Source organism: Hylobates moloch, unplaced genomic scaffold (assembly GCF_009828535.3).
Source record: "Hylobates moloch isolate HMO894 unplaced genomic scaffold, HMol_V3 SCAFFOLD_6, whole genome shotgun sequence".
NCBI classification, from domain to species: domain Eukaryota; kingdom Metazoa; phylum Chordata; class Mammalia; order Primates; family Hylobatidae; genus Hylobates; species Hylobates moloch.
In genome coordinates, this window is record NW_026652281.1 from 125,572,283 (window position 1) to 125,593,717 (window position 21,435).

The 21,435-nt window shown below is 40.9% G+C and overlaps 1 protein-coding gene across 3 annotated transcripts in view; it reads right to left on the bottom strand.

Annotated features, from left to right (window-relative positions):
• Positions 1-262: 262 nt before the first annotated feature.
• HTR4 (5-hydroxytryptamine receptor 4) overlaps positions 263-21,435 on the bottom strand; it is a 187,270-nt gene continuing 166,097 nt past the window's right edge. The window contains exons 6-7 of one of the 3 annotated variants that reach the window (XM_032158300.2): positions 19,042-19,161; positions 16,364-18,087 (exon numbers count right to left, since the gene is read on the bottom strand). In XM_032158300.2, the coding sequence (XP_032014191.1) occupies positions 17,997-18,087; positions 19,042-19,161 (211 nt within the window). In that variant the 3' untranslated portion in view covers positions 16,364-17,996. Of the gene's footprint in view, positions 324-16,358; positions 18,088-19,041; positions 19,162-21,435 lie in introns of those variants that run through there. The other 2 variants (XM_058440304.1, XM_032158301.2) reach the window with 2 other exon arrangements.

The following is a 21,435-nucleotide window of genomic DNA, read 5'->3' on the forward strand; positions in this document are numbered from 1 at the left end:
GGCTTGTGAAGGCCATGCTCCCAGAACAGGGAAGAAGCCAAACCCATCATTAAAACATTTAAAAATAGAAAATTAAATAAACCACTGAAACAATATTAATATGGGCTTGGCAGGTCTGTGCCAACAATTGGGCACCCTTAACTTTGTCCTGTAGGACAGAAGTATAAACAGACACTTAAGGATATTTTGTATAAAGAAATAAATAGGCAGACACAGACAGACTCACAACAGACAGTGACAGACTTACAGAGCACTTTCAGAGTTAGACAGGAACTGGTCTATTGCAGAAGAGCAGGAGGAAGCTGGAGACAGGGGAACAGCCACTTTTAGTTGAAACAGAAAACAGCCACAGATGAGGGAGAGCCAAGCAGAATTTGGGAAAGAAAAAAGAAAAAAAAAAAACGTAGAGATTAGTAGACACATGATCTCAGCCTAAATGAGCTTGCCAATATTCTTAAAGTGCTTTTAGAGGAGGATAAGTAGGGGAGCATAATTATTGCACAACATGGTTATGCCACAGTGTACGTCTAAAAAGCACACTTAAGTTAGTGTTTCATTTGAGTCTTGCAACAACTTGGGATGTTCACAGGACACATTACTACCTTAATTTACCAAGTAAGGAAACTCAGCCTCCTCTTCCCTCCTGTAGCTAATCTCCATGATATGTCTATGTTGAAGGAGCTTTGAAAATATAGTTGAATATATATGGCCACTTCCTCCGTATAGTCATCTCTGACTGTCTCAATGTGATACTCCCTTTCCTTCTTTTAAACAAACAGCACTTTCTGCTTCTGCAATTCATTTAACAATATAAGCCGCTGTGGCTTGTTAAATGCAACTGCACGTGAATTGAAATAGCATGTTTTCAGATAAATTACAGACCTTTTGGGGAAAGGAGCCATGACGTACTCATTCAGCGCAGTTAGGTATTTCACTGACCATTAACTGAGCAATGGTGGCTGAGAGTTAAACGTCCATAATTCTAATCCCAGCTCGGTTACTAAGTAGCCTTGCAACCTCAGACCTCCCTACGGTTCAATTTCCACATCTACACATAGAGACAATACCAGGACCCTCTGTCAGAGAGTTATGGTGAATAGCAAATGAAGTAAGTCATGTTCATCATGTATAAATAATTCCTGGCATAACATTTATAAATATCAGCTAGCATCATTTTAATGCAACTTTAAGTTAAGTACATGATTAAATGGTCATTTAGATCTCCAATTTTTTCTTCCTTCAACTTGATTTGTCTTGTATTTCATTAGCCTGATGGTATGACTTGGTATCCTGAACTAACAAAGCTCTCTTAGTGTTACCATCTGAAAACTATGTCTATTTTATGAAAATTTCCAATTTCATAATCCATATGCCAGTGTGAAAATTTAAGAAAGAAACTCAAAAACTTTCAATGGGCTCTAAATAATCATTTGAAAATTTAAATATCTGGGTATCTGCATGTCATGCTTCTCTGAAAATTAAACTTCAAGGCAATAAGGATCCATTCACTCAAATAGCAGCAGGATTGTTGAATTTCAGTGCACAAAGGGTAGTCAAAACCATTCCTTCACTCTTGATCTCCCACAATTAAGCGGTGTTGAATGCTCCTGCGTGGAGCTAGAATTACACATGAGATAATATAATAAATTATTACAAATCACCAATATTTGGCATATATATGTTGTTTTATTAGACCTTAATAATTATTTAATTATGATCCTAATAACTTTTACATGTCTATTTAATATTTCTTCCTAAATTCAGGTAACAATGGTGGGTTTTTTTGGATGCAACCCTTAAGGAGTTGTTTTTTTTTTTTTTTTTTTTTGAGACAGAGTCTCGCTCTGTCGCCCAGGCTGGAGTGCAGTGGCGCAATCTCGGCTCACTGCAAGCTCCGCCTCCCGGGTTCACGCCATTCTCCTGCCTCAGCCTCCCCTAGTAGCTGGGACTACAGGCGCCCGCTACCACGCCCAGCTAATTTTTTGTATTTTTAGTAGAGACGGGGTTTCACCATGGTCTCAATCTCCTGACCTCGTGATCCGCCTGCCTCGGCCTCCCAAAGTGCTGGGATTACAAGCGTGAGCCACTGCGCCCGGCCGCCTAAGGAGTTAAATGACTGAATTTTTGAGTGTGCACCATGTAGATAATATAGACATGTCTGAAATTACTGAGCAAATTCTGGCAAAAAAAAAAAACCACAGCCCTTTCCTTGTGAAAATTTCAGAAGAGGATATAATGCTTATGAACACTTGTTTTCACCACAACATGCTTTAAAATGACAAATGTGATTAATGTCACACAATAATGTTAAGATGAAATCTAAGGTATTACTATAAAATAAAAGTTTAGATTTTCAGAAACTGTATAATTTGTATAACATGCCTTATCCACAGTCTCCTATTCATGTCAACCTTGCTGAATTAACAGTATAGTTTTCCTGAGACCTCTGGCTGCTTGCATTTTTCACTGGCTCGAATGACCATGTAAAACCACACCAACTTTAACATATGTTTTTACATACAGAGATTGTCGCTTACATTTGTATTGCAAACCATAGTTGTACAAAGCCCTTGGACATCCATTATTTTGTTTTCTACTCACCACAAACCCTTGAGGTTGGTATGGTGAAAAGGAGTGTTACACATTCCCCCCAAACCCCACCTCCCAGACAATGTAGAAAACTTTAAATGACCACGGTACAGCCTATTCTAGAAAGTCAATCTTTCCATTCTTAAGTTTGGATATGTTTGGTACAGGTAAGGCCTTAGCCTCTCAGCCTGGGATAGAGCTGAGGTAGATCACAGGCCTAGGAAGCAGCCAGGTGGCTGTTGTGTTAGCTGTTGTGTGAATGGTGATGTGACAGGCCAGAGATTGGTTGGTGGTTAGCCAACTGCCTGGCAGCAGGTGTTAGGAAAACTCAAAAGCAAGAAGACAAGGGCTTATGTTAGCCAACAAAGAGAAGAGGTCAGTAGAGACATGGGATCCCAGAACATTGGCTTAGAGTGCTTCAAACACCTGGATAGCTCCCAGACCTGCTTTGAGTTTCTAAGAACCCCAGCTTTCCTCATTACTTCTATCTCCTTTACTCTGGCAGGAACTCTTGACTACTTAAAATGGTCTTATCTACAAATATTGAGTTATAAGACCTTACACTTGTTTGTCTTTGCCTTAGAAGGAAGAACTAAATCTATCCCACCATAGGGATCCATAGGGATGTCTTTCTAGGAAGGGAGGTCTTCTTGTCCCCTTCCTCAGACTGAGAGCTCTGTGTCACAACAGTTGGGGAACAAGTCTCAGAACTTCTTCTAAGCACAGCTTACTTCCATCGTTGGAAGCAGATGCCATTTGCTTATCCTAGCATGGCAAAACCCTGTCTACAAAGTGTATTTTATTTATTCTGCCCTATACATCGAGTACAATTCTCAGGAGTCTTGATATGGCTTGGCTGTGTCCCCTCCCAAATCTCATCTTGAATTGCAGTTCCCATAATCCCCATGTGTCATGGGAGGGACCCAGTGGAAGGTAATTGAATCATAGGGGCGGTTACCCCCATGCTGCTTTTCTCATGATAATGTGTGAGTTCTCATGAGATCTGATAGTTTTATAAGAGACTTTTTTTCCTCTTTTGCTAGGGACTTCTGCTTGCTGCTGCCAAGTGAAAAAGCATGTATTTACTTCCCGTTCTGCCATGATTGTACGTTTCCTGAGGCCTCCCCAGCCCTGTGGAACTGTGAGTCAATTAAACCTGTTTCCTTTATAAATTACCCAGTCCTGGGTATGTCTTTATTAGCAGTGTGAAGTGGAGGAATACACTTCTTAAACATAATTTTTATTATTTTTGCAGCAACAATACCGGGAAACACAAATTTACATACTGCTCCACAGTAAAGTCTATTTGAATCTCCTGACTTAAAAAAAAATCTGAGCTAAAGCTGGTTTAAGTACTATAGAAACAACAGGGTGATATGAAGATATGTGACTCCTTTTATAAACTAACTTCAAAATGTTAGCTTTTTTTATAGTCATCAACTCACTCTAATGCTGTACCACTGTGATCTTAACTTTGTTTAAACATCAATCCTTGCGCACACTTTGCTTAAATGAGTCTTGCCATAGCCTTTGGCCTACACCAAATAATAAAACGGTGCTGATCTGACTACACAAGATCTGCTGTCAAAAATGTTTTGCCTCCTCACCTGAACATTTCCCCAGTCCAAAAGCTCTGCTTGTCGTAGTGGCAGTCTGAGTCCTGGCACATTCTGAAGCCAGCTCTGCAGCATAAACAATAAGTTCCTACACGGGGGTTGTGTTTGTTTGGTCAGGGCTTTATCCATTAGGCTTGGTCATCAGCAGTTGGCTGGTTACAAATGCAGTCCTGAGACCTAATGGCTGCAATCCAATTATCCCAGCTTCCTGTCTGCATAACCATGCCAGGGAGGAACATAGTCATGTTTGCCTGCCTTGTCAGGCTCCTAGGATGCAAAGTATATCATTTGGAGAAAACTAACAAACAACAGATCCTCAGATATTTTGATGGAGAGGCAGTATGGTGTGGAAAGAGGACACACTGGTCCAGAATGCAAAATCTCTGGCGCTAGTCCACATTCCGCCTCTTCCTGGCTCAGTATCTAACTCTTCATTTCTCCAAGCTTCATTTTCTCATGTATCAGAGGGAGATCACAACAGCAACAACAGGGTAGCTGGGAGCTTCTAGTGAGATGATGTATGTGAAAGAGCTTTGAAAATTATAATGATGATAATGGTGATGGTGATGGTGATGACAACAGCAATGATAGCTGACAGTTATTGAGAACCTATTGTGAGAAGGGCACTGTCCTATTTGTTTGATGGTCACTATCTTATTTAATATTCACAAGTATTTTTGAATAACTGATGACAGTGGTAATGATGCTATTAATAAAGATAGCTAACATTTCTTAAATATTTACTATATATAAGCCTCCTTTCTCAGCATTTTAAGCATATTAACACATGCAGCTTCCCATCATGTAAAATAAGTACTATTATCATCTCTACTTGACATATGAGGAAAATTAGATACAGAAGTTGGGCAATTTGCTCAAGATCATACTAATGGTAAGAGGCCATAAGGATTCAAGTGCAGGCATTCTGACTATAGAATAGGAGTTGCCAACTTTTTTAGAGTTGGCAAACTTTTTCTGTGAAGGGCTAGATGTAAGTATTTTAGGCCTTGAAGCCACATAGAGTCTCTGTTGCATATTCTTTTTTGCTTTCCTTGTTTTCCTGTTTGATTGTTGTTGTTTGTTTTTATACCCCTTTACAAATGCAGAAAACATTTCTAGCTCAAGGATCACACAAAAAAACACACATATGGCTGAACTTGGGCCACAGAGCTGTAGTTTGCTAACTCTTGCTCTAGAAGTAATTTCTTTTTTTGAGATGGAGTCTCCTTCTGTTGCCCAGGCTAGAGTGCAGTGGCACAATCTCAGCTCACTGCAACATCCACCTCCCAGATTCAAGCGATTTTCCTGCCTCAGCCTCCCAAGTAGCTGGGATTACAGGCACCCACCACCATGCCCAGCTAATTTTTGTATTTTTAGTAGAGATGGGGTTTCACCATGTTGACCAAGCTGGTCTTGAACTCCTGACCTCAAATGATCTGCTCGCTTCAGCATCCCAAAGTGCTGGGATTACAGGCATGAGCCACTGTAGGCCCAGCCTCTAAAAGTAATTTCTATTTTACAAATAAGAAAACTAAAGATCAAAAGCTTCAGGAATTTAACTAAGGCCATTCAATAAGTGCTGAAATCAGGATCTGAATCCAGTTTCGTTTACTTTCAAAAATTGTGTCAACCCACACTATACTGTCTCCGTGTATGCTGTTAAAATGTAGGATATTATTACTGAGTTAGGGGTACTGTACTTTCTCCAGTCAATTTTCAAATTGAAAATAGTTTCTCCTCTTGGAACAGACTTGGGGGCCAGATAGCAGGCTGAGAGCTAGCCAACCCCATGCTTAGTACAATGCCTGACACATAGCAGGCATATAATACATAACTCCCTGTTGAGTGAAATAATTCTGATTTCTGACTGAATTCAATCAATCATTCCCCAATATCTCAGCCATTTTCCCAGACTCTTCTGTATTTTGCATTTGAATCATGTCTTCCTTGTAAAGGAAGGCAATAATATATTCCTTAATCCAGTTTCTAGGGAACCTGGAACAATTTATGAGATAATTTCCATAGAACTATGTGGAGGAAAGAAAAATGTTATACGTAGAAATATTATTTTTACAATGAGTCATTGTGCTCACAAAAATGTCACTAGAAGTCTGCACTTATGACTTCTAAATAAATACATCACTAACCACAGGAAGGAAAATAGGGAGAACCTAGTGACTTTATTATAAATCACTATTGTTGTATCCACCAATACAGTTTCACATTAAAGCAGGGATTTTAATTGTTATTTAACCTTGGATTTTTATTTCAGGGAATAAATGAACTTCTTAGAAATGTGGCAAAAATTGTGTGCATATGTCCAGATTTTTAGGGAAAAGATCATGGATTTCATCAGACTCTCAAAAGGATTTATTATGCCTTAAATGTTAGCACTACAGCAGAATTGTTTCAGTGTAGTTTACCTTTGAGGAGAAAAAGGGAAACATGAAAAGTTGCTGGTGTGTGGTGATCAGTACTAGGTTTTCCAGGTGTCCTTGTCCGTGTGATGCTTTCTTATACTCTCAGGATACTCACATAGGGTCCCACTCACCAGTTTCCCACTGGCATAGGTGTCTGGGTCTGCAAACTGGTCTGGAAGATTAATCACAGTCCAAGCTGGCCACAGTGACCGGCATTCAGAGCACCCAACTGGGTATATGCAACCACAGAAGGTGGCAATACAGTCTCTTCCATTTTATCTTCAGCCCCAAGATCAGGCCCATAGAGACTGGCATAACAAGCCCTGAGTCTATTACTTTGCATTACTAGCACTTAACACAATGCCTGGCACACAGTGGGTGTCTCCTTAAAGTTTGTTTAAATGAAAACAAGCAAAATGGTGAAACTGATAGCATTTTTTCCTTACATTCCTGAGATGGTTAATAAGGTTGTTTCATTTCTGTTATCTCCTGAGATACTCTATCTATATGGACCCACGTGTCTTCCCCAATTAGAGAATGACTTTTACCTTGTCCTAGTTTTTGCTGGTGGTGCTGGTGATGTTGGTGTTGGTATTGTTGTTTAGTTTTATGTGGAGATAGCTAATTTGGATGCTTCTTTTTTGTATGTAGGCCTGAGAACAACCGTGGAGATTATGGTTGTTGCCCCAGGGAACTATGTCCTGTGGAAAAATGTATTAAACAGGTCACAGTAGGCTTCATTAGGTTTCATAGACAAGGTAGTCAATGAACTTGGCCTTGGTTTTAACTGGCAGGCAATGGAAGAAAGGCATGGTTAGCAGGGAGAAGTTGCACACAGCCTGAGAGCTGAAATAGGAAGTGGGAGTTGGCCCAGTTTTACTTATTGTACTCTGAATTGGGCACTGTGTTGTAGGAGTGGATGACATATTGATGAGAAACTGGGCACTACTACATAAAGTTTTTGAGTAGAGTTGCTGAATATAGAAAATTTTAGGAGGGCATAACTTTATTTTTTCTTTTTGTATTTATTGTTGTGTGTGTATGTGTGATTTTAAAAACATCAACCTGATGGCATGTCCAGATGTAGAGGGAAAAAAGGTAGAAGAGGCCAGGCACGGTGGCTCGTGCCTGTTATCCCAGCACTTTGGAAGGCCGAGGCAGGTGGATCACGAGGCCAGGAGATCGAGACCATCCTGACTAACATGGTGAAACCCCGTCTCTACTAAAAATACAAAAAATTAGCTGGGTGTGGTGGTGGGCACCTGTAGCCCCAGCTACTCAGGAGGCTGAGGCAGGAGAATGGCGTGAACCCAGGAGGCAGAGGTTGCAGTGAGCTGAGATGGCGTCACTTCATTCCAGCCTGGGCAACAGAGCAAGACTCCATCTCAGAAAAAAAAAAAAAAAAAAAAAGAGGTAGAGGATAACCATAGTTGTCCTCATATGAAGTGGTGAGCAGTGAAAGACCAGATAAGTTGTATCAAAGTAAGAGAATTTGAAGAATAAATGTAAGAGACTTGGAAGATACAAAAATAAAAAATGACTTCCTACCTGGAATATTAGACAATCAGTAATAATAATAGTAATATCTTGAATTTGTTGCCTAGTTCTACATATTTTAGAATATAGTATCTTAATGAACCTCATTGGTCTTACTACTTTTTGCCTGGCTTTCTGTTTTTTGTGACTAGATCTTTCTCACCTATTAACATAATCACTATCGGTGTCTGTTCAGTGGCCATTGAACAAAATTGATTTACGTATCTCTCCTCTAACAACGCAAAAACACTTGTCAAGTGAATGAATAAACTTTGGTGAGGTAGTCTAGGGCATCTGTTTCATGAGAAAGCTGAGACCCAGAAGGTAAGTGGCTTGCCAGAATTTACCCAGCTAGTGAGCGGCAAAATGCAAGGTGGAATCACAATCCATGTCTTTTTTTTTTCCCATTATTCAGGCTATCACAGTAAAATCATCAGCTGCAATAGGAAGGTCTGAATAGCAAAGAAATGCCAGGAAATTAGAGAATAAATAGAGAATGCTCTCCACCGAGACGGCTACTATTAGATGAGACAGAATTCAAGAATGATTTTGGCCTTTTAGTCTTACAAGTTCAGTGTTTCCAGATAGCTCTGTGCTGAGGAGAGGAGATGCAATAATAAGAGTGACCCTGATAAGAGTACCCTTTCCTAGTTCCTTCCACTGACTCATATCCCTTGACCAACTGCCCACTCTCTAGCTGGCTGGGACAAGAGGTCCCACCAGAAATGGTGCCTCTGCTCAGTGAGCCAAGGCCTTTTCACTTGAAGTTACAGAACCCTGGCTTGGGTTCTCTTTCACAAAGCCTTAGTAGCTGATGACTCACGATCTTCCCAGCGGCAAGTTCCTGAGAATGATAAAAAGCGATCGCTATAAGTCTTTGGAGAAAGAATGTGGGGTGGTGTAGGGGGGCTGATCTTTATCCTGGCCAAGAATTTCATCATTAAGCAGTGGCATATGGGTCCCTATTTGTACCCTATTGACAGGAAGGCCATATACTGATGATCGCCATGCTAATTCAGGGGACCAAGGCCGGAATCAAATGACGTAACCCCCTAATGACATTCAATACGGAGAAAGACTAAATTGAAATTAAATTATCTGATCTCGACCAAGTTTTTAAAAGTACAGATAATGTCTGCCCTTTCATTCAGGACTCCAGACCAATTTAAATGACTATTCATCCAAGCTACTAGACTACCCTCACGTATTATAAAATATCTTCTAATTTCAGAGGGAGTGTCTCTTTAAAGTTTGGTGGCATTACTTCTGTCTCTCACCTTCTAGGCAGTCAGAAAATTAGAGCATGGATTCTCAACATAGACAGATCTAGGTTTGTAGCCTGGCTCTGCTCTTTATAACCTGCAAGACCTTTGGTTAGAAACGTAATCTAGGTGGGTGGATTACCTAAGGTCAGGAGTTCAAGACCAGCCTGGGCAACACAGGGAAACCCCATCTCTATCAAAATACAAAAAATTAGCTGGGCATGGAGGCGTGTGTCTGTAATCTCAGCTACTCGGGAGGCTGAGGCAGGAGAATTGCTAGAACCCGGGAGGCGGAGGTTGCAGTGAACCGACATGGTGCCACTGCACTCCAGCCTGGATGACAGAGTGAGACTCCTTCTCCAAAAAAAAAAAAGTAGTCTCCTTAGGCCTCATTTTACTTACCCATAAAATGGGCATTATATACAATAATAATAAAAACAATAATAGAAACTACCAATTATCTCCCTGGCGGTGTGTTAATTGCTATCATAATTTCATTTAAATTATACAACCTCATGAGTTAGGTAGTGTTAATACCTCTGTTTTTACCAATACAGAAACTGAAGCTCAGAGAAATTAATTAAAGTGTCCAAAGAAGCAAATTTGCAAATTGGGAAGCAGGGATTCAATCCAGTCAAAACTTTTTATGAGAATTAAATGTTACCAAATATGTGAAGTGTTTAGGTAGTCCTGATTATCTTATATGCTCAATAAAGTTGCATCCTTTTACTGTCTTAGAAGGTGAAGTGAGACTCTTGCTTGGGAGACACATTAATTGGAGAGGATTAAGAGGCATATTAGGAGTGTCGTAACAAGACACTGAATGACAAGTAGATACCATTTTCCATGCATGCAGATTATGTTTCTTCTGTGACTCCACAGCCAAATCCTTTACCATCTCCATCTTCTCCTGAATAGTCCTCTTAGCCTTTCCCTTCTCAGATTAGACAACTGGCACAGAAACAATCACTGCCTGCCACTTCCGCCACTTCCACCACTTCCCCGCTCCTGGTTTCTCAACAACCCTTTCCATATGACTCCACATACTGCTTCTGAATTTCAAATGTCATGAAATTCAGAGTAATAATAGTAACAGCTACACTTCAGTGAGAGCTTACTGTATGCCAGAGACTGTGTGCCACTATTTATATGCTTTAACCCACTGACGCCTCATCACACTGGGTGGGGAATGTGCTATCATTATCCCCTTGCAAAGAAGAAACTGAAGCTCAAAGAGTTGAGGAACTTCCTTGTGTCACACATTCAGTAACTGGTAGACTCTAGATCTCAACTTATGTCCATCTAATGTCAAAGCCCACGCTCCTAACCAAAGACAGTTTCTCAATTTACAAATGGCAAAACTTTAGGCAGAAAGGTGCAGAGACATTCCCAGTCACACAGCAAATTAGAAAGGATGCTGCTGAAAAATATGACATTTTATGACATCTTTCAAAGATGCTTTGTTACACCCTAGCCTGAATAACTCTCACTGGGTCCATTCTACATCTATGGCTCAGTTCACGCTTCATTTGCTCTATGTTGTCTCAATAAATGCCATTATTGGTGAAATGGAGGCCAATGTCCTCTAGGATTACACAATGTCAAGTAACTCACAAAACTTCAGTCGGCTTCATCACAGCATTCTATAAATACAAAACTTTAAGCTTAAGCCCTTTTTCAATAGACAGGACCAAAAGAGAAAATAAAGTTGCCGTAACTCAGGGATATAACGGTATTTTAAAACTCTAATCTTTCTGCCACTTGAAAAAGGTGTGATAAACATCTTGATTTTATTCAAAACTGTCACAGAAAGAGTTTTCTCTTATCAGAAGGCTGCAGCTTTTGAAGTGGGTGGAGTACTAATGGCAGAGCAGCACTGAAATTTGGGACTGAAGGGGCAAAGTGGGCTGGTACAGTGGAGATGCCATAACAATGGAAAGCTTCACATTCTTCCAAACAAATACATCCAATGAATTTATTTGATAATTTCAGCGCACAAAAACCTGTGTTGGGCACTAGGAAAAAAAAATGAGCAATAAGAATTGGCCACAGTCCTCAAGGAGCTCAAAATCTGGTAGGAGAGATCAAAAAGAACATAATTAATGAACCACACTGAAAAGCATATCAAAATGTCACAGGGGAAGAACAAATAAAGTGTTTGGGGATTGGAATAGGTCAAAAACCTCATGCAGTCCTGGAGGCTGGAAAAGACTTCAGGCAGGAGGTGGTATTTGAAATACACTATGTAAGAGGTGCCAGGGGAAGCATGCCCAGTGGAAAGAACAGCAGGAGTAGTAGCTGAATGTGCAAATCCAAAGAGTTGAGCATATTGTTTGCTTTGCGGGTATGAGGGGAATAACTGGAAGAAAAACTCTAACAGTGGACTTACAGAAAGTATTGGTAGGCTATGAGGAGTCCTTGAGGGATTTTGATTGGGGAAATGGCATGCTGAAACTTATGTTTTAGAGCCTAATTCCCCAATCCAGATGAAAGATAATGTCAGTTGTAGAAAGGATGATGTCAGTAAGGATAGAGATAAGGAAATGCATGAGAAAGTCTACTGATTACATAGCCAGATTGATTTCCACTCATTTCTGATAAAATAATTTTTATCAAGAATCACTTTCTGGCTGGCCAATAATTGGCTTTTCCTTCCAATTAGATGCTATTTGGAACTAGCTAACTTGAAATCAGTGAAGACCTACTGTATAAATGCATCTTTGTTTGTAGACAGCCAAAACTCCACGGAGAAACAAAGGGGCAAAGGGGAAAAGTGCACAAGAAGAGAATCCATCCATTTCAAGGATTGTTCTTGCTGCTAACAAGAACAGGCCTCGGGTGGATCAAGTCCCCTTAGATTTGGTGGAACCTGGGCTCCATTTCCAGCTGCAGGTAATTTCTGCATCCTTGGAAAAATTCCAGATTAACTTCTCTGACGTACAGCCTGGTTTTCTGATCCCTATGATAGGAAAATGATACTTACCTTAACAGGGTTAAATGAGGTGTCTCATGTAAAATGCTTTCACCAAGGCTGACATGTAGTAACTGGTAAATGGCACCAGAGCTACTGAATTATGATCAGCCTTTACTTATTTCTCTGATCTCATCTCCTACCACTTTTTTTTTTTTCACATTCATTAGGCTGTACTGGCTATGTCAAGCACATTTCTGCCCCAGTGCATTTGTATTTGCCTTTCTCTTTGCCTGATGTGATATTCCCTCAGATCAAATATATGCCTGACTCCTTAGAATGCTTGTCCCCTGTCACAGAGCACACCTCCTCCATCTAACCTTCCCTAACTACTTCATCTAAAACACCCCCTTGCCCATCTCTATTTTTTGTTCTCTTTATAGCACATATCAGTATCTAAACTTGCCTTATTCATGTATATGTGTCTCCTTGTTTATTTTCTAGTTTCTGACAAGAGAGAGTAGAGACCTTGTCAGGTTTATTAGTAGACTTCTGGCAAGAGACCCTGCCTCATAGTCGGTGTTCAGAAAATCTCTTTTTCTCTGAATGCCATAGTGCTGTTGAGTGAATTAAACTATAGCAAATAGAAATCACCTAGTGCACAGTAAGCGCTAAATCAATACTAGTCTCTTCCCCTTAAATGAATCTAGAGATGCTCCAACAAGAAAATAGACAATTTGTAAAAAAATCAAGAAAGAGGGCATTCTCCCAAGGGTAGGTTAGTTTGGAGGTGGATTCTGCAGGAGTTTCTGGGGTCTGGTAGCAGGTACTTCACAGCCAGTGAAGGCTCAGGTCTTCATTCTGGGAAGGAAGTTTCAGGAGACAGTATGCTTTCTGAATGGAGGAAGAGATTTTGTAATGGGGAGATGTGATTCTGAGGAAATGATTGTCACCTGGAAAAAATAGTTCGTGGCAGTATTATGAACACTGCCTCAGAAAAGCTAAGGACAGGAGGTAAACAAGCACCGGCACAGAGGATATTCCTTGGTCCAGCGATTGGGCTTTAGGCTCCCAAGATCATTCCTTCCAGGGCACAGATTATAATAACCAGAGATGGGGGATCCAGACCTACCTATTCCCCATCCTGCTTGAATCTTTTATGTGATGGAATTCCAGATAGATTTGTGTATGAAGAAAGGATTCTGATGTGAAAACCTAATTCTTGTCCACCCCTGGCATTTTATATGTGAGAAGATAGGTCCCAAGAGGTAAACAAAAGAGCTAAGTCTATTTTACTCTGGACATTACTCTGTCTCCTGACTGCTGACAGGGTTCATTCCATTGTTCCACACCCAGAAGAGATGGCACCTAGATTTCATTGACACATAACCTGGGCCTAAGGGAGACAGACTCCAGGCTCTTGGATGGCTTGTGACACCCCCCTTCCAGTTTTTTTTTTTTTCTAAAGGCTTCAGCAGGGATGCACATACTTAACCTCAATCCAAGACCTCCAGATATACATTGTCACACTGCCTTAAATGGCTCCCCGTGGTTTGTGTTCTGAGAGTAGCTGGACAGGATCCCCATCCTCTGCTCATGAGGTGACCATGTCATAGAGGTCTGTCTTATTGCTGGAGGCCTTGATGAAGGTGACAGACAGGCAGACAGGTAGAATCTGGTAAAATCACATTATCTAGGGGCCCGAGGCTTCTAGCTTTCCTTTGAGGGGAACCTGGTACTGGAGTCAGAAAATTCTCAACTTCAAATGACATAGCTACTGGAGAATGCCCTGGGACCTTGGAGGTTACCGAGAAGCTCCACAAGACTGAGGCATGGGAGTTGACTTTGGCATTTTATTGCATATTCAAAATTCAGTTATTAGTTTTCAGACTCATTTTTCCTTCAATATATAATTTATATAAACATGTACAGAATGCACTCATATAAACATATGTATAATTTATCAATAAATATAATTTATCAATTAAAAAAATCTATGTAGGCTCCAATTTTTTCCATAACACATTTCTGGGAACTGCATCAAAAAGTAGATGACCATAAAGCCAAAGATGCTTTCCATGTAAACAAAGTTAGATCAAGGATTCTAGGACCTTCAAAGCCTTAGCTTCAAATAAATCATAGCTATAACTAACAATCTCATAAACCAAAAACACAACCATCATTACAATTTATAATCCTTTGAAATTATAGAATTAAGTTTCATGTTCTATGTGGCGGGCACACATGTACTTTATATGTTGATCACACAAGGGATCTCAGTGCATTATAAACTGTATAAGTGACCCCTTTGTAATTCTACTTTATTAAAAATGTAAATGAAATTAAGTTGTTAGCTAAAATAGCATTAAACCACAATTAACAATCATATACATAGACTATCAGATCAGGAAAATTTTCAAAAGTTATCAGGTTCAATATCTTAGTTGACTCTTTATGTAGTATTCATGCTGGCTGGTCATAGTCTGGTCCATGTTTGATTTTTTTCATAGGATTTGTACATATATAATTTATAGTGTGGGGACGATTTTGATGATCCAAGTATTTTCTTCTTCAAATACATTTTTTCATAGTGAATAGACATTTGAATCTTATTCCATGTGACTTTGAAGTTATATGAGAAGTTACACTCCTTATTATCAAAATTAGCCTGTAGTGCCCTACTTTGTGAATAACAAAATCCCTTTAAATGAGTTTTTGTGATTCATAAATTCATGTGTTGGGCAACCTGAAATGACCAAATTAGGATGGGTGGATTTGGAAGAATTAACATCCAAAGGGTGCTTCTACAATTCCTATAATTTTATTTATTTATTTATTTATTTATTTATTTATTTATTTATTTATTTAGTGAGATGGAGTCTCACTCTATTGCCCAGGCTGAAGTGCAGTGGTGCAATCTCAGCTCAGTGCAGCCTCTGCCTCACGGATTTAAGCAATTCTCCTGCCTCAGTCTCCCAAGTAGTTGGGACTACAGGCAGATGCCGCCATACTCGGCTAATTTTTGTAGCTTTAGTAGAGATCAAATTTCACCATGTTGGCCAGGCTCGAACTCCTGACCTCAAGTGATTCTCCCAGCTGGGCCTCCCAAAGTGCTGGGAATACAGGAAGACTTAATACCCAAGGGGTGCTCCTAGAATATTATTTTTTTTAACAAGGCTCTGGGTTTGGCATTTACCTTCCTGCGACCTTTGCCCTGGGGCATTTCTTTCTCTGTTTCTTTATCAACATAGAAACTTACTCTCTTAAGTTGGTTTACCTCCCAGTAAATAAATTCGTAGTCCTTGAGTGCTCAGGCACATCCACAGTAATCCAAAACGCCCAAAGTAATGATAAATATGTGGAATGGCATTTTATGATTTACAGAATGTTTTCACAAAAAAAATTATCTTATTTATCTCCACAACAACTTTGTGAAGTAGGCAAGAGAGATTCTCTCTGAGGTCTGAGACATTCAAGAATTAGTTCAATTTGCTTAATGTCAGCAATGGACCCAGTGCACACGCTGCCTCTGTGCTGTACTCCTCCCACCAATGTGCTCATGCAGGCAGTGGGTGGGTGTGTGGGCAGCCACAGCAGATTGGTTGGGTCTCATTATCAGGTCCAGAGCCGTGGGGCCCAGAAGCTGGCTGCTCCCTTCTTCATATTAGAAAAGCACCTCAAAATGGTGCTTGCCTCCTAATGGTGGTTGCTGAGCCTAGTGATGGCAGGGGAACAACGACTTGAAAAATCAGAGGGGGTTGGTCCAGCCACAGAGTCAGGGTGCAAGTTAGAACTTAAATAAACTTTCTTCATATGTGACAAGAGTGGTTCCCTGGTTCAATCTGCTTCATTGATCAGGGAGAATCCCAGTCTACACAAAGAGCATTTCAGCATGGAGAGATATTTCTCACGAATTCTGAAGAGCATTTCTCTTTCAGAGGCTATTTCCTTTCCCTAAAACATGACTTTCTCCCCAACAGAATTAAGTCTTCATAGGACAGAGAGGCTTTTTTTTTTTTTTTTCTTTTTCTTTTTGGCATTTGGATGGTTTGGTCAATCTTCTCTTCCTTATTCCAAAGTTTCTTCCTGTCGGTTTCAGTTCCAGAAGTAAAGTAAACAACAATGGAAACAATAACTGACACTTCATAAGCAATAAGAAAAAAAGAGAATATGATAAATAATCCTGAGATGCTATTAAACCACAGCCAAGATCAAAGTCAGAATCTCACATGGCTCTGGGTTTGGCATTTACCTTCCTGGGACTTCTGCTATGGGGCATTCGCAAGAGCCACTGACTCAGCTTTGAATAAAAGACATCCAGATTAATCTGAAGGACAAAGCTGGAAAGGTCAGGGGTCTAAAAGGCCCAAATGAGGAGGGTCGTTCCTTTGAAACAAAGCCAAAAGGCAGGCAGGCCATGGCTTCTCGAGGTAGCAGACGGCGATAGCAGCATCCTGTTGTCTTAGAAACAGAAAGAAAACTTAAAGATCCTCTAGTCCAAGCTTGAGTGCACAGATGTGGTAAGTGGGGTCCAGAGATGAAAGAACACTATTCAAGATCTCACAGCGTGTTAGCAGCACAGCCAGGACGGCAACTTGGGTCCTCTGGCTTCAAGTACAGCATTGCCTCCGCATCCCCAGTACTGCTGGATCCTGCCCTCCTGCACCTTGGGGGAGCTGCAGGGGAAAATGAGTCTACCCAGTGTGAACTTCCAACAGTTCTCTCCTTTCGGAGCAACAAAGCCAGATTGAAGGGTTTCAAAATGATATCACAAGTTCATGGGAAAGATCCTGAAGCCTAATAAACACCTACGAGGTTGCTAGCCCTGCCCAAGGCTCTTTAGAAGACGTCCCGTTCTAGCCCAGCAGGAGAGCGAGCATCTCAGGGCAGACACGCCAGCGGCCAGGACACCAGGAGGAAGCTGTCTTCAGCTTCCCTCCAGAGTTGCTGTGGAGACCATTTTCCTCTGACAGATCTCTGACCCTGTGTCTTCCATGGAAAATAAATGGAGCATGTCCTGAAGAGGACAGACATTGGACATAAGGAAGAGCAAGTGGACGTCTGGGACTGACAAGGGGGCCGGCCAAGAGGATGCACGTTTGGACCCAGACACAGGGAGAAAAGTGTGTTAGCGTCTGGCACAGAACAGGGTGAAGAAGAGGCAGGGGATAGCTTGAACGGACGTGACCAAGCAAGTAAGCAAGACAGGAGCGACACCTCTGGCTAAGACAGGAACAGAGAGGGAGTATTTTGTTGTTACATGTGAGCCCACACAGCAAAGAAGGCGTATTTGGAGACATCAGTGACCGAGATAGGACGCAGCAAGCTGTCTTGCTTAGAACGTGAGTGAGACAGATCAGACATAGTGAGTGACGGGAACATGTCAGAGACACCAGAGACCACGCAGCAAGAGCAGAGAATCTGGGAAGAGGGAGGCGGGTTGGGAAATAAGTGAACAAGGAGGCCATTATGTCCCCTGAGTCCCTCCAGCGCCACCTGCTGGAATCTCAGAGGAAAAGCCCAGCGAGCACTGGGTTCCTGCACCGGCGGACGGAAGGCCTCAGGTGAAGAGAATACCGCGTGCAGTCGCGCACAAGCAGCAGCTTAGGACCTGGCCCTCTTTCGGAGGCATGGCTGTCTTCTGGGTCATTGTCCCAGGGGCCTAAGTGTCACTGGGCTGAGCAGCCACCAAAGGAGAAGTTGCTGGCGGGTGACACTGACTCTCCCACTGGCCACCACACTCCACTGCATCCCTAGAGAGAGGAGAAGATTACAGAACCTCAGAATTGGAATGGATGTTGCAGATCATCTCCTGAAAGAGCCCACCTGCATGGCAGGAACACTCTGTGCCATGCAGATGAGTAGCTATTTGGCTTCTACTTAGGAATTTCCATTGACAGGCCAGTCCATATTAATTTTGGGCAACAATAGCTATTAGACATAGCCCATTAATATTCAGCCAAAATCGGTTCCATATGGCTTCTACCTGATGAACCTATTACACCTATCAGGCCCCCTCAACATTGTGCCCTCTACCGATTATATCCTCCAAGTTTTCTCTACTCCAGGCTACACATTCCAATTTTCTTTAATAGTTCATTATATGTTATGGTTTCCAGATTATTCCCCATAATGGGCACCTCTCTTGAATTACGGTACTAGGAAAGTGAACACCTCTCTTGAATTGTGGTACTAGGAAAGTGCACAAATTTTCGCAGTGAGCCTGACTTACATCATGTGCTTTTCATCATCAACTGGGTTTACTTCTATGAATGTAGTCAAATTCAGTTCATTTCTAACGATAGTAATAAGTTATTGGCGTATATTCAGCTTGCTGCCAACTATGATTGTTTTTGATACAACACCTGTCAATTCCTGAGGTTATTACATTTCTGCATAGTTGATTTTATTTATTTATTTATTTACTTGAGCCAAAATATAAACCATCACACTTTACTCAGTTAAACTTTGTTATATCGGTTTGGTATCACTTTAGTCAGCTGAGATCATTCTAAATCATAGCAATTTTAACATTCAAGATATAATTATTTAGCACTCACGCAAACTAGACATTAAATTTTTTGCAAGCACATAGTAAGATCAAATAATCTACAATGGTAGATATTTCAGTTTAGTGTCATCTGCCTTTTAGTTTTTCAGGCAAGGTAAAAAATGTTGAGCAAGATAAAATAGAGAATCATAGTTACCCCAAGACGGGCTTCCTTGCAGTCAAACATCTAATGCTCAATGTGCCTGAGAATGGACCCACTCTGGCAGGCTTTGTCCAATGCCTTGCTAAAATGTCTCTGCCAAACAGAAAATCTGTCCTAGCAGATAAAGAAATTATTTGGCATGAATTATTATACAACAGTGAATCTTACTTACACAAGCTATGAGTCTATGGTTTCTAGAGTTTAGCTTTAGTGTTTCTTGAAAACTTGGGGCAGTATTTACTATCTCCAGGCTTCCACCTATTCCCCAGTCTTAGACGAAGATCATTCAGACTTGTTAGCAACAAGTTTTTTTAAGCCCCTGAGATATGACACATCTTGGCTCAGAGAGAGTTAAATGCTTTCCATCAATCCTGGACAGCAACTTTCTCCCTAAAATGTTCTCTTCTTTCCAGTTGGAAGTCTATTCTTATTACAGCAGAATATGCAAGATTTCTTCCCTAAATAATGAAATCTAACTATTTCTGGGTTAGATCTGAACATAGCTCTGAACATAGCTTTTGTTCATCCTTGATTCATCCTTGGTTATATGTTCCTTCCTCCAGATTTTCCACATGCCATTTTAAAGTGTAAACTCTCTAGCTAACTCAAGATGTGCCCTCAGGCCTTTACATGCTCCCTTACACTTTTATCTGTCTTATTCATTGAATATATCTATTGAGAGAAAAACGAATGAATGAAAAAGAAGGTTAAAAAGGAAGGAAGGAGAGAAGGAAGAAAGGGAAGGAGGAAGGAAGGAAGAATGAAAGGAAGGAAAGAGGGAAGGGAAGGAGGGAGAGAGGGAAGAAAGAAAATAAAAATTTCTCATCTCTCATTGGCCAAATCCCCTTTGTATCATATTTGTTATTATTGTCATTATTAGCAACAATAAAAACAACCACCCATTAGTGCAGCACTGGTGCACCAGGCATTGGGCTGAACACAGTATGTGCCTTAATTCATGTATTATACCCATTTAACAAGCAAGGAAACTGAGCTTCAGGGAGTGTAAGTAATTTGCCCAAGTATACACAGTTAATAAATGACAGGGTCAGACCTTACATTTAAGTCATTTTTGACACCATCATCTGTGCTAGTAATTGTTCTACTGTATTGTCATTCATCATTTTGACAACTACCACTATGGATACAGTATTAGGTGTTGCTGTCTCTAGCATTTCTTTGTCCCACTATAGCAGACTCCTGGGTGAAATGAATATGTACAGGGGTGCATGTTATAAATGTTCCACCTGTGAGAAACCTGTAGTGTGATGTGGCCTCTCCATTTATTGCAACACAATATGACTGCGACACTAACATGGGACTCTTTCCTGCTAACTCCATCTGACCATTAAAGAAGAGTCATTGCTAAGTGGAACCCAATGTTTTCTGTGATGTAGAAATAGGGAGAGTAGGTGTAAAGGGGGGAAAAAAAACCCTGCAAAGATAGGAGGAAAGTACGGAAGACAAAGAGAGGGGCTACATGAATAAACATAATAAAGAATGAGGGGTGAGGATAAAAGACAAGGCGAAAAGATCAGAGCTAAAGAAAGCCATGTGGTTGGGCATGTGGAAGGCTCCAAAGCAATTGGAAAGAGGAAGAGGTTCTTTGAGAAATGTTTCCGAAGGGCTACATCAGCTCTCTCTTTCTCTCCCTCTCTATCTATCTTTGACATTGGCAAACTCAGTTTCAATATATTGGCTCTCTTGTACAATTCCTTCAGAAATTTAAATAAAGATTGAAAATACTCCAGTATTGCTATTTGATGCCTAATGCCAGGTTACATCAATATAGCTTTGGCCATGGAGAAAGGACAATGGCCCAGCATCTAACTCCATGAAGGACTCACAACCATCTCTCTCTCAGCAGGACGAATGGGAACTTGAGAATAATGACAGAGTGATCTTATGGACAGTTGGCTCATAGCCGCAGTTCTCATTATTATACTTACATAACTGTTCACAGTTAACAGTTTAGTGCCATCTGCCTTTTAGGCCTTCATGCGTGACAAAAAAAAAAATATGGTACATTATGCTGCACCATAAGAGACCTCCTTCCTGTGCAATAAGATCATCCTCAGTGCACATGGCTTTAACACTCAGGGAGCCCCTTTCACTCCCAGCTACAAGGTCACCCTACTAATTCAGAGAAGAAAGTAGCAGAGTGTAGCAACCAGAAGACAGGGACCTGGGTTCTAATGCCTTTGGAGCCTCCAGTTGAGTGACTCTGGATGACTTCATCCCTTTCCTGTGCCTCACTTTTCCCATTTGTTAAATGAAGGGGAGGATAATCTGTCAGATCCTTTGCAACTCTGACATTCTGATTTTATGAGTAGCAGGGATGGTGGGTGACAGAGACAGGCCTTCTGATTGGGCACCAGCTGTGTGTGG